A 13,877-nucleotide genomic window follows, 5' to 3' on the forward strand; every position below is an offset into this window, starting at 1 on the left:
AGATAAAAGGACAGAACGTACAGACATGGTTAAAACAGAAACATGTGTGGAGGCATATTACAAGGAAACATCTTTGATCATGAGCAGTGTCACAGATACTGTTACGTCCAACATGTTCTTAATGTCTAACAATTACTGATTATGTATGGTAATTTTGGACCAGCATTTTGTATTGTATGAAACCTACTATTGATATCTATTACAATGATCAGTTTGACTAGAAGCATGATGATAACAGTTATAGGGACTTTCACAATATACATGGAATCATATGATTAAATAGGCATGTAGGTGGCTGATTTTGATTTTCATAATTGCTGTAATTTTCAAATCTTAGAATGAACAGATATACCAGAATACCCCTTTACCAAAGCATGTTGTATTTATATATTTTTCTAAATTTGTGGTCAACATATTTAAAATAACGACAAGTGATAATCAAATCAACAATTCATCATCTAAAACTGATAAAATCTTGCATTTCCAACACTAAATATCCAAGATACCACAAGGCTTCTTTGTTCTTTTCTAAAATCTAAGATAACAAGTACGAACAAACTGAATCCTAAAAGACAAAGCTACTGTGTCAGCATTGAGTGAATTCAATATCACATTTGTCTGAATTATAACAGAAGCTACATATCACAATGTGTCAACTGCCAGATACCTCCCACAAACCAGACTTTCACAACCCTACTGCACATCATCTGCAGAGTGACCTCCCTTTCTGTGGACAACCATGACAGAGTTTGGTCACTCCGGGTTCTGGCAGATGCATCCAAGATGAACATCCTAGAGTCCGTACATGAGAAAATCTGCGAATGTGGAAGTCTGGTTTGGGTGGGTATCTCAATATTCGATATGTTACTCCTGGTTACTTAAGCCGCCATGGTCAACCTCTCTCAACAGTGTTCTATGGGTGACTACACTAGGTATATGTGATCAGTGGGTGTCGATGAGGTCAAGGTTGATGCGGTAGTAGACGTAGGGGTAGTAGTCGGAACTGCCCATGTTCAGGCCAGGTATATCAACACCCTGTGGATAGAAATGAAGTGGATTAGTTGTATGTTTAGGGCAGCAGCTATTACTGTTGGGAAGTGAGGTCTCTTGTGGGAGCAGAGTGGATTCTCATAGAGAGAGTCATTATCACAGAAGAGAAAATTACCATTGGAGTTTTCTTGGCGGTGGGTGGGCAAGTTGGCTTTGATGATGAAGTGATGCAGATCATTAACCATTTTGGGGACAACATGTATCATCATGGGAACAGCAGATTCTCATATGAGGATTCGCTTAGACTAAGTGCATTCTTGTAGGCTTGTAGGGGCAAGGTGGATTCCAGTACGTCATGTGTAGACATAGCATGTGTATATATCCATGCAAACACTCCCCACCCCACCATGTGTCACATAACACTGGACATGTGTCATTTAGAACTACTACCACACAATACTTACGTCCGCTGCCCCCGCCAGTGTCGTGTTGTCGAGATGTCCATACAGCTGACCCAGGACTTCCCGTAGCCGTTTCACGGAGCGCTTATGAGGCTGTAGGATCATGGCCTGGAAGTTGACTGGAAGACCGTACCTGTACAGATGGCACACACATGTAGTGGAATCAGGCACAGCCTCAATACTTTACTGTACAGATGGCACACACATGTAGTGGCATCAGGCACAGCCTCAATACTTTACTGTACAGATGGCACACACATGTAGTGGCATCAGGCACAGCCTCAATACTTTACTGTACAGATGGCACACACAAGTAGTGGCATCAGGCACAGCCTCAATACTTTACTGTACAGATGGCACACACATGTAGTGGCATCAGGCACAGCCTCAATACTTTACTGTACAGATGGCACACACATGTAGTGGCATCAGGCACAGCCTCAATACTTTACTTTACAGATGGTACAAGTAGTGGATGGCTCAATACTTTTACTGTACAGATGGCACACACATGTAGTGGCATCAGGCACAGCCTCAATACTTTACTGTACAGATGGCACACACATGTAGTGGCATCAGGCACAGCCTCAATACTTTACTGTACAGATGGCACACACATGTAGTGGCATCAGGCACAGCCTCAATACTTTACTGGGAAACAGTTCCATAGAAAAGTGCCAGTCTGCGAGTTTCTAGATTCAATGGGTTTAATATTTTTTCAGTCATAGTCTGAGGAAAGCCCTTTATGAAGCAGGACTGATGGTGACAAACAAACTAATCTGGCTCCAGTTTCTGACACACCTAAGGTATGCAAGTCTGTACTATAAACTATCACACCATGTATACTGTATACCTTGAATATGCATAATCAAAATCAGAAACATTTCACTCCTCTCACCTCAACACTGACTCAACAAACACTCGCAGGGCCTTCACATGGATCCAGGCAGCAAAACATTCGCCAAAGTTCACCTTCAGCCATTTGACAAGGGGGCCCTGGAATTTGCAAAAAGAAAGCATGAAATTTTATGATAATGTGCTATATTTTCTGAAAATAAAGAAGTGTATGTACACCTGATTACAAAATAACTTTACAGTGCAATTACTGTCAGTCCATGGTTTTCAAGTGTAATCCTAAAAATAACATGTTACATTTCACCACTTTCAGAATGGCATTGCGTATTCATGGTTTTCAGAGTAAGGTCGTCAAGTCATTTCAGCATGTTCCTTTGGTCAGATCCCTGAACAACAATTTGGGAGAACCTGTTCTTGACACTTACACAAACATCTTTCTAAGGACAAGTTACATTCAACAGTAACTGACAGTAAATGAACAGTTGATACAACACAGTTTCAAGCCTGCAGAAGTAATCTTGTCTCAATAACTAGCAATAGACCATGTGCAAGAACACCATGTGATGTTTGCATGACTTGTGCTACAAAGACACTGAGCAGAATCCCTACACTGAATAATCTTTCTGTAATTTCATCACCAGTGGCAGTCAAAGTGCAACAACACCTCAAAGCAGCCGATTTACACGGCTGTTGATCAGAGACTAGTGGGTGAGAGGAATGAGATTGATAGAATGAGACGAGGGGGTGAGAGGAATGAGATTGATAGAATGAGACAAGTGGGTGAGAGGAATGAGATTGATAGAATGAGACAAGTGGGTGAGAGGAATGAGATTAATAGAATGAGACTAGTGGGTGAGAGGAATGAGATTGATAGAATGAGACAAGTGGGTGAGAGGAATGAGATTGATAGAATGAGACTAGTGGGTGAGAGGAATGAGATTGATAGAATGAGACAAGTGGGTGAGAGGAATGAGATTGATAGAATGAGACTAGTGGGTGAGAGGAATGAGATTGATAGAATGAGACTAGTGGGTGAGAGGAATGAGATTGCTAGAATGAGACAAGTGGACTCACAAACTGCTTCTTCTTGTCCGCCTCCAACTTGGTGATCTCCGTCTGTCCTGCAACAATCTCCTCCTCACTGTACTGGAAGTCACGCACGATGAACCTGCACCAACATGACAGGTCAGCTTAACAACATCACCTATCAGCTAACAACATCCCTCTTCAGCTTATGAACGACATGTCGGCTTAACAACATGATATGCCAGGTTCACAACATGACATGTCACCTTAACAACATGACACGTCATCTTAACAACATGACACGACACCTTAACAACATGACACATCACCTTAACAACATGACACTTCAGCTTAACAACATGACACAACACCTTAACAACATGACACTTCACCATAACATGACACAACACCTTAACAACATGACACGACATCTTAACATGACAAGACACCTTAACAACATGCCACTTCAGCTTAACAACATGACACAACACCTTAACAACATGACACGACACCTTAACAACATGACACTTCAGCTTAACAACAGCAAACAGCATCACAAGCCAGCTAAAAGACTAACTCAATATACCAACACAATATACTCACTTGTTTTCCCGACAGTGATGCTTGAACTCATCGGCAACCCGTCGGAAGAGTGTCACAGAGCACAGTGCGTTCTCACCATCATCAAACAGGACCCTAAACACATCAACCCAACATTACATGAATTAAAACCAGATTACATGTAAAAGGGACAATGGACATACAGGCGCACAAAATCACTGACTTACTGTAACAACTCCAAGCTGTAAGTCAACCTAACCATTACCCTAATTACACAGACACTGGGCACCACAGTCCCAGTGTGGGAAGTCAGTTGTCTCGCACAGACTCCAGCCACATGACAGCTGTACAACATCTACAAAAATGTTAAAATTCAACCAGCATCCAGTGGTTTATGGCACAAGTACCATGCCATCGCAGAATTATTTCCTCAGTGTACAATGGTGGAGAACATTGGTACAGCAACAGCTTTTTATGTATGGAACCATTCAACAAGTCACCATTTGAGATTTGGTTTGTACATATTTTCGACTAAATGCTGAGATGACATTATTTTTCAACTCACTTTGATGATCTTGGGACTACCATGTCTGTCAGCTTCTCATATTTTCCCATCCACTCATTAACGTTGTTCCTGAAAAATAACAATAAGTATAAGATACTACTTCCTGAATGTCCAAGGTGTTTGTGTGAAATACTAGTGGCAGTACAACTACCTTCAATAACCTTTGCATGATGTTCTTTGGTGATTCATGTTTCATGTAAACATACCATCTTGACTTGCTTTCACACAAGTGATTTCGCCTTTATATTAGCTCTAATGTACACTGTGATGAGTGGTTATTAAAGTATGTTCTTACTTTGGGATGACGACCAGTAAGGTGACGAGATATTCCGAGTCAAGCACAAAGTCCTCCTTCTTCACCAGATCTCCCATGTTCCGAGTCAGTAAACTGCCACTGTGGATACAAGTGGACACAAGTCGTATAGCTCTCAGCAAACATGCAGCCGAACATAAGTAGACGTAAGCCAGTGTCTGCACTAATTAAGAGTATGTACAAGTCATGAAAACAGCTGTCCTTGTGATATCTTTGATTTGGAATAGAAGATGCAATACAAGGCATAACAGAATTAAGTACTGTCGGAAATAGAAAAAACCTTTTTTTTCGCATTGATATCTACAATTTATGCAGTTGATATGTGTAAGTGTGAAATATCTTTTGAACTAAGTTCGGCCTAACTACAGTCTCAGTGGTAGGGAGATAGGAAACGTAGAAAAATGACTTTACTGAGGAGAGATTAGTGCAGAAATGAGCAATGCGGTTTTTTTCTAAGTTGAAAGGGACTTATTTGGAACAGACCATGGCTTTATGCAAATTAGTGTGCGATGATATTATATTACAAAGGACAAATTTTATATAACCATTTTGAAATTAAACTTAGCTTCATTATAAACGATAGCTGACGTAAAAAATAATAACTATAAACCTGAAACAATGAAGGATGTAGCTACTATGGAGTCTCACTATCACTATATATAGAAACAGGTAGGAGGGGTCGTCTCAAAAGCAAATCCAGGACAGGTGTCGCCGACAGTGGTTGGGGTCGGGATGGGAGATAGAGATATAAGCTGAGATAAGATATTCCTTTAGGGGAATTAAACTGGGAAGGAAATGGCATGTCATAACAATTTACAAATAATATCTAGTCCTGTCGATCTTTGGATGGCTGATTTAAGCTTTTCCATGGGTATCATACCCTTTTACATATCTCAACATAAACGTTATGAAAGAAAGACACGTTAGATATTAATCAATACACGAGACATATTCAACACACATGAAAAAGCATAAACTATCTTTGAGATGACCCCTTGTGCTTGTAGACAGGACGTGCATTTCATGCCAGGTGAGTCGACAGTCCGTCGTCATACCTGGCTGAGTGACCTAGTTGTCATCTTTAGTCCGATCTATTGTTTTGAGAAGCTATTCTTATTTTTTCTAAGTTTTGCCCGATTTTACGAGCACACATGCTTTTCTGGATATCCTATTACGCATCCCACTGAACGCCAGTTAGGCCGATGTGGGTTATTTCGATATATGCCTTTTGTAAATTTGTCAAGGGATACAGAGTAACAGGCTAAAACAGGGTTTTTTTTCTATTTCCGACATTACTTTAGTTGGAGAATCAATCAGTACACAGCCAAGTCACAATGAAAACATGGACATTTTCAACAGGTGACTTGTTGACAGCTTACTTCACAAATGAGAAGAGTGAACTAGGAGTGAAATGTGTAGGGTTCCATGTAGGTTGTTTAATGCCACCATCAGCAATATTCCAGTCAAATGACCATGGTGTGTACTTGGGTCTGCTGACAAATTCATTGTCTGACACCAGGAAAGGTGATTGCAACTGAGATACACTGACAAGCACTGAACAAGACAACAAGTCTAACCCTACCAGCATGTTTGTGGTTGAAGAGCTGGTCACATATATCCCAGCAAGAGTATGACAACAAGTCTAACCCTACCAGCATGTTTGTGGTTGAAGAGCTGGTCACATATATCCCAGCAAGAGTATGACAACAAGTCTAACCCCTACCAGCAGGTTTGTGGTTGAAGAGCTGGTCACATATATCCCAGCAAGAGTATGACAACAAGTCTAACCCCTTGTGGGTTGAAGAGCTGGTCACATATATCCCAGCAAGAGTATGACAACAAGTCTAACCCTACCAGCATGTTTGTGGTTGAAGAGCTGGTCACATATATCCCAGCAAGAGTATGACAACAAGTCTAAGCCCTACCAGCATGTTTGACAACAAGTCTCCAACCCTACCAGCATGTTTAGGTTGAAGAGCTGGTCACATATATCCCAGCAAGAGTATGACAACAAGTCTAACCCTACCAGCATGTTTGTGGTTGAAGAGCTGGTCACATATATCCCAGCAAGAGTATGACAACAAGTCTAAGCCCTACCAGCATGTTTGTTTGGTTGAAGAGCTGGTCACATATATCCCAGCAAGAGTATGACAACAAGTCTAACCCTACCAGCATGTTTGTGGTTGAAGAGCTGGTCACATATATCCCAGCAAGAGTATGACAACAAGTCTAATGTTTGTGGTTGAAGAGCCCTACCAGCATGGTTTGTGGTTGAAGAGCTGGTCACATATATCCCAGCAAGAGTATATAACCCCTACCAGCATGTTTAGTATTGAAGAGCTGGTCACATATATCCCAGCAAGAGTATGACAACAAGTCTAACCCTACCAGCAGCTCACATATATCCCAGCAAGAGTATGACAACAAGTCTAACCCTACCAGCATGTTTGTGGTTGAAGAGCTGGTCACACATATATCCCAGCAAGAGTATGACAACAAGTCTAACCCTACCAGCATGTTTGTGGTTGAAGAGCTGGTCACATATATCCCAGCAAGAGTATGACAACAAGTCTAACCCCTACCAGCATGTTTGTGGTTGAAGAGCTGGTCACATATATCCCAGCAAGAGTATGACAACAAGTCTAACCCTACCAGCATGTTTGTGGTTGAAGAGCTGGTCACATATATCCCAGCAAGAGTATGACAACAAGTCTAACCCTACCAGCATGTTTGTGGTTGAAGAGCTGGTCACATATATCCCAGCAAGAGTATGACAACAAGTCTAACCCCTACCAGCATGTTTGTGGTTGAAGAGCTGGTCACATATATCCCAGCTAACCCCTAAGAGTATGACAACAAGTCTAACCCTACCAGCATGTTTGTGGTTGAAGAGCTGGTCACATATATCCCAGCAAGAGTATGACAACAAGTCTAACCCTACCAGCATGTTTGTGGTTGAAGAGCTGGTCACATATATCCCAGCAAGAGTATGACAACAAGTCTAACCCCTACCAGCGTGTTTGTGGTTGAAGAGCTGGTCACATATATCCCAGCAAGAGTATGACAGCCTCAAAAATGGTCAAAGCAAACCTGACACTCTTTCAGATATGTTATAGTGTGTATTGCCACAAGGGGGAGGTAACTCACGTGGCCTTCCTTTCCAGACTCTGTAGGTTACCCTTCAGGTTGTTGTAGGCATTCGACTTGGTTTTCAGGTCCGACTCAATCTGATTTACTTGCTGTAATTTAGAGATAAGCAATTGGTACAGGGGACAAAATCTTCATAAGTCTTTCAGCAAGAGATTTTACTGCAGACCAGGTTAGCATGCTTGTTAATTTTCAATGTTAATTGCTATGCAGTACAATGTACACCATGTGACACCTTTTCATACTGACAAAATTCTAAAATCAACATCATGCTTTCCTTGCAAGAGGATATTTTCATCATTGATGCAAATATATATGACAGACAGTTTTACAAAATCAAATGAGTGGGTGGGGTGTTGGTTGCAACCTGCTTCGCTGCGTACCTTGCCGACAATGTCTGCGATATTCTTGAGTGACTGTTTGATGGGGTACTTGGCCAGGTCCCACTGGAAGCGCTGCAGGTAGTTCCCTGGAGGAGCTGAAACATCACAACACACAGGTGTTCGGTCATCAAGCTGCATGCATCTTAAGACATCTGTGACTTCATGAACCCGATGAGGCATTTACACAAAATGTTCATACTAATCCTTGCTATATGTGTAACTTGAGAACTTGTCTGAGCTGTAAGACACCGAGAACATTGTCTCACCCCACGTTGTCACAACTGTATGTAAAAATCCCAAGTAACCCATCCTCTGGAAATTACATGATTTCCTGGCAGTTACTGACGGCCATTACACCTTCCAATGTAATTGAGATCTCAAAACATCTCCAGGACACAGAAGACCTATTCTTCCTCCATACCCATGTTCTGCATATTCCAGAGCTTGCTAGTACAGGCATCCCTCGCCATAACGCGGGTCTTGGGGTCCATGGATGACCCCCCGCGTTATTAGACACCCGCGTTATAAGTAACGATTACATAACGCGGAACAAAGGCCAAGTAAAATCGTATTTTCAATGGACATAACAAAACTGCTATTTCGTGTATTGTGCCCAGTCAAAACTATATCGTATTGTTGGAGGTGGAAAAAACAACAACTTTGTAAATAAAAAAATAGATGTATGTACATGAAACTTGCAATCAAACACCACAAGACATGATAATTCAATTGTTGTTCCTGTCATGCTACCTGTTATTCAAATAAGCCGGAAATAGCAATCAGCTGGGCACACATCGATGTTTTGGTCCGATGTTTTGGTCCAATGTACCGGTGATTCATTTAAAAACGATCCGTAAATATAACATCCACAAATTTCTATTCCATTATCAGAATAATTGATATGTCAAGCAGTTATTCTAACAGAGATCTTATATATTGCTATCGTATAAGTATAATGCATGTTTTCTACGAACATATTTAACATAATAATGAGCATTGCTACGCACTTTGGGTTACCTGGCTGGATACATTTTACGTAGGAAACAAATTGACAAGTCACCGCTGACTTCCCGCGGTACATGCCACTTTGATTGTTAAAACAAAATGTTGGCAATTAATTGTCAAATATGACTTCAACGAGTCATTAACGCGGGTCTTGGGGTCAATGGATGACAGGGAGTAATCTGTTCGTGATTGCTGAGAAAAATAACAAATTGGTGCTATCGCGGTAGGCGCTGAAAACGGACCCTCACGAATGTGGTAAGTGGGTGTTGTATGGAATGAGGTAATGCCATTTCACTCACAGTTTCTCTGTTGTTATTGTAAACAGTTTTAATGAATGAAAATGGGATTGAATTTAATCAAATAAAATGTGTTTTCTGACATCATACATTCTCGGATGGCGGTGTATACCCGCGCAATTACGCGGTGTGTTGCATCATAGCAAACGTTGTAAGTACTCGGCTGATAATCGACATGTCTTTATGATAAAGTTATTACGATGTTTCGCTGTTCATCAATTATTATTGAAAAAGACCCTGCATGTTTTAAGCATCTGAAAAAACATGGTTATATACGATAAACACTGTTAATTGCAATCCGCACTGAATTTCACTAGTTTACTACGTGATTAACCAGAGCTCAACAGCGGATTTGTTGATGTGCTATTTTCGATCACGTGAATATGTGTGATCACTGGGCAACTTTTATGGGAGCCACGGATTACCCCGCGGTTTAACCGAATCCTGCGGTATCGCGAAGAGCGTTATTGCGAGGGATGACTGTAACATAGCTGTGCATCATTAACCAAACTATAAGTATAAGTAAATGTCTCTAACTGGTGTTTAGGTACCAAGGGGGATAAAAACCAATACCATCATTGACTTTGAGATTTTCACGCAGTTTGTCTCTCTTATCTTCCAACACATCTCCCAAGTACTGTGCAACTTTTCGGGTAACACTGGAAAACAAAACAAAAACAAACATTAATGACGTTGCCTGATCTTCGCACAGTGAGGTATGTCAGATTGGAAGATCTGATTTTGACGTCTCGTATAGATCTTTGGACTATGTGGGTTTCATGGTCCCTGCTATAGTATTTGCATGAATGAAACTGCTCACAAGTTAGGGTTATGTCCCCTTGTGGTTTGTGCTTTCTCAGTGCTTGTGGCTTAATTGAAAGACTACAATTTCCTGGTGAGCTCCCTGACTCTCTCACCTCTCACAGAAGACATCCAGTTTGCCGAGCTCATCTGACAGACCAACAAGAATATCCAGAGTTCCAACCTATATGAAGAAGAAAATCGAATCTCTTTTATTTCCACAAGACGTTAGTTTGACAAGAGAATCATCATCCATACAACAGGCTCGTCTACCATATGTCAATGCAACCAACAGTATATGGGGTAAAATGAGAAAATCATGTTCAGCTGAAACAAAATGTCTGCCTGTTAAGTTGTGTATATCCTAAGATTGCGAATAAAACAATTTCATTAACATGGGAACATAACGTTCATGGCAACCTCTCCTGATAAATATCTATACTAATACTCATATGTATGTCTATTTCCAATATCATTAAACTAATGGAACATCATGGTCCAACAGATAAAACAGTTTGTCTGCAACATATCAGTGAAAGAACCACAAGATTGGGAGACACTGATGAAACATTTGGCATAATGTGAAAATATAGTGACCTCAGTAAATTATCCACCAACTATACCTTTAAACAAGGTGGATAGTTCTATGGACATACAACTTCTACTAACATTAATAACAATATATGCAATGTTTTGTTTTAGATACCAACACCATTATCTCTATGTTTACCCAGCCACATAAAGATTTTTGTTTATACTGGCCAGGTATGTAACATGGAGAATCCCTAACATGGGGATGGATGTCAAATGTGACAAAAGGATAGTCTGCTTTAAAGTTGTTTAATCTAGGGCTGGCTACATAATCAGAAATATAGTCAGAAGAAAAAATTTGACATGAAATAGTGTCATCAATACCTTGCATAAAGTTTTGATTTACTCACACAATACACCATTCTCTTCCCACAGAAGTTACTCCTGTCATATCTTCCTACGTAACCTCTGTTCTAATACGGCCATATTTCCCGGTTCTCGTAAAATCCCCTAGCGGCAAAAGATCGCAAGACGAATGATCTCCCTTCTTTCTATCCAATCAGAACACGTGTTACATCGACTTAGATTCAACTTGACTAACACAAGCAAACGTGAGGCCACAAATATCCCCCATCTGCCGGGGACTTGTGTTGATGTTACACACAAGACATTTAATGGTAAGCTTGTCCGTTGTCAACGAGGGCGATGGAGACGCCACTGATCCGCCATAACATGACTGAGTTCTGTCTAGAAGAAACGTTTGCGCATCGCGCAGGGGAAGAGGTTTAGTTTTCTCGAAGTATATGGAAATTACCGAGGCCTTGCGAATGATCCCTTTTGAAACAACGTCGCTGATTGCACAACTAAATCTGATTGCCTCCAATCACGAGTCTTGAACGCTCACACCATGAAAGGGCCGTATTAGAACAGAAGTTATGTAGGAAGATATGACAGGAGTAACCTCTGTGGGAAGAGAATGACAATACACAAAAATTAGGTTTTTATTCATGGGATGCATTCAGGCTTTTGGGGGGCATATTTTGCTCAAAGTTACTTCTACGACATATATTGATAATCAATTGATATTTAGTTACAATTATCGATCTCAATGATCTATATGGATAGCCAGCCCTAGTTTCATCTGCCACGTTTGTTGACAGAAATGTCTCTCATCATGCTTATGTGAAGAGAAACCCTTCATAGCAGTGGCAGTAGTTGTTCACAGCTGTAATGCTAGTAGCATAGGAACCTTCAGTCACAAAAACAACATGATGAATATCTACCTTAAGGTCTGGAATCTGGAACTTGTAGTTGTTGGAGAGTTTCTCTGGAGCTGTATTGTTATTTAGCCGCTCCCATGTCTGTTGCACAGTTTTCTCTCCTGGTGCTGAGATAAGCCAGAAGTCGGTTGACATTTTGTTTTGGTGAGAATGTAGCTATCTGAATGAGAAAGGAGGCTAGTTAGACAATCATATAGAATAATTATGTTAATAAGCATTTGGCATGAAACAGTTATAAAATAAAAGCAAACAATAACACTGTGCACATCCATGCTGTGACACAAAAGTCTTGCCCAAAAACCTTCCATATTCTCAGAAAGAACGTTAGTCTCTTCAGAAAAACACCCATTGATAGGGAAATTAAATTTTGGAACTCCAACTAAGCATACTGGTGCAGTGAAACTTGCAGAGTCGTTCGGTTCTGTAGACAATTTGTTATGGACATTAAAAATGTGGGGGCCAAAATGTGAACGTGTCTCCGTTTCTTTGTATGTTATCGACATATGCTCGACCACCAAACCTAACATTTCAACTTATGTCGCATGAACACGGTCAAGCTTCAGGGTTTCATCCTGAGAGAAAAACCTTGAAATTCATGAAGGTGGCATTTGAAAAAACACGTGCTAATGACGTGTTGAACGTAAATAAATAACCTTTTGAAGCTTAATGTCAAACTAATGTCGAATACAACTAAAAAGCTCTGACATGAGTGTTTATTTCAGCACTCGTGACATCTGTGTCCTCCAAACGACACGGTGATCTTCACGTTGACATCCGGCAATTGTTATTCATGCGCCTTTCAGCTATCCCAAAAATATATATCTACGTATAGAGCGTCTAGCTATTGAGAATGTTTTACCTGTAGAAAATGTTGGGAATTATGGTCACAGACAGTAGTAGTCGGATGTAACTTAAACGCACGGTAACAACTCGTTCACCGATTACTGCTGTCGGCCATATTTTGTTCACGTGACAATTTGTTATGATGAGTAAACTACTTTGAGTACAACTACCAATATATATTAAAAGTAACCTCGTAAACCTCTGTTGCAGTTAACATAAGAAGTTGTGAAGCCATGTGGTTGTATTTTTGAAATGGAAATAAGACAGAGAGTAAATGTGTCAATAAAACACCTCAACCGTTTGTATATTTTTTTTTTGCTGCTTCACCATCGTCTCGATATCTTCATAAACAATCATGTCCGATTTGCACAGTAATCAAATCAATATGATCATGTGACTTTTTGTCACTCAAACCCTGTAACAAATCGATTGTGTACATGTTCAGAACACTTCTGTAATATAACACGATACGTACATGTATATATCCAAGGGGCAGGAATATCTAGTTATCCAGAGGTCAGATTTCCTTGGCTTTGGAGCGCAATAATATTCTGTTCTGGAAGCTGAGATTATCACGTTCTGTACATCTGTACATTACTTCGTGTTTATATGGACGGACGCCGATAATGTTTGTTTAATCAAATGATTGTAGCAGTTTATTTAAACAAAACAACCAACACATTATGTAATGAATGTATCATTGCCTAACGTGTCTGTATGGCGTGAAGTTGTTACAACTATATATGTGAGTCAGGTATGTTACTCCAACTTCTATGTGCCTTCAAAGGCTTCTGTGAGTCTAGATAGTACAGTTATTGGT

At 40.4% G+C, this 13,877-nt stretch overlaps 1 protein-coding gene across 1 annotated transcript; it reads right to left on the reverse strand.

Moving 5' to 3' along the window:
- Window positions 1-152: 152 nt before the first annotated feature.
- On the reverse strand, window positions 153-13,185 carry LOC124267678 (V-type proton ATPase subunit C-like). Its single transcript, XM_046702649.1, has 13 exons — window positions 13,074-13,185; window positions 12,218-12,374; window positions 10,520-10,587; window positions 10,176-10,261; window positions 8,302-8,396; window positions 7,919-8,010; window positions 4,754-4,852; window positions 4,459-4,527; window positions 3,936-4,028; window positions 3,381-3,474; window positions 2,350-2,447; window positions 1,455-1,584; window positions 153-1,035 (listed from the first exon to the last, which is right to left on the reverse strand). Exons 2-13 carry the CDS (start codon window positions 12,347-12,349, stop codon window positions 943-945), a joined length of 1,149 nt encoding a protein of 382 aa, XP_046558605.1. The 5' UTR covers window positions 12,350-12,374; window positions 13,074-13,185; the 3' UTR covers window positions 153-942.
- Between the last annotated feature and the right edge of the window lie 692 nt (window positions 13,186-13,877).

Source organism: Haliotis rubra, unplaced genomic scaffold (assembly GCF_003918875.1).
Source record: "Haliotis rubra isolate DU_JTF1 unplaced genomic scaffold, ASM391887v1 Scf133, whole genome shotgun sequence".
NCBI classification, from domain to species: Eukaryota; Metazoa; Mollusca; class Gastropoda; order Lepetellida; family Haliotidae; genus Haliotis; species Haliotis rubra.

Bases quoted from the DNA above. Each gene is read 5' to 3' on its own strand.
- LOC124267678 (XM_046702649.1), bottom strand. From the start codon at position 12,349: ATGTCAACCGACTTCTGGCTTATCTCAGCACCAGGAGAGAAAACTGTG. The intron at 4,029-4,458 runs GTGAGTTGAAAA...TGATGTGTTTAG, and splicing joins GTAGTCCCAAGATCATCAAA to GGTCCTGTTTGATGATGGTG. The intron at 1,036-1,454 runs GTAAGTATTGTG...TTCTATCCACAG, and splicing joins CACTGGCGGGGGCAGCGGAC to GGTGTTGATATACCTGGCCT.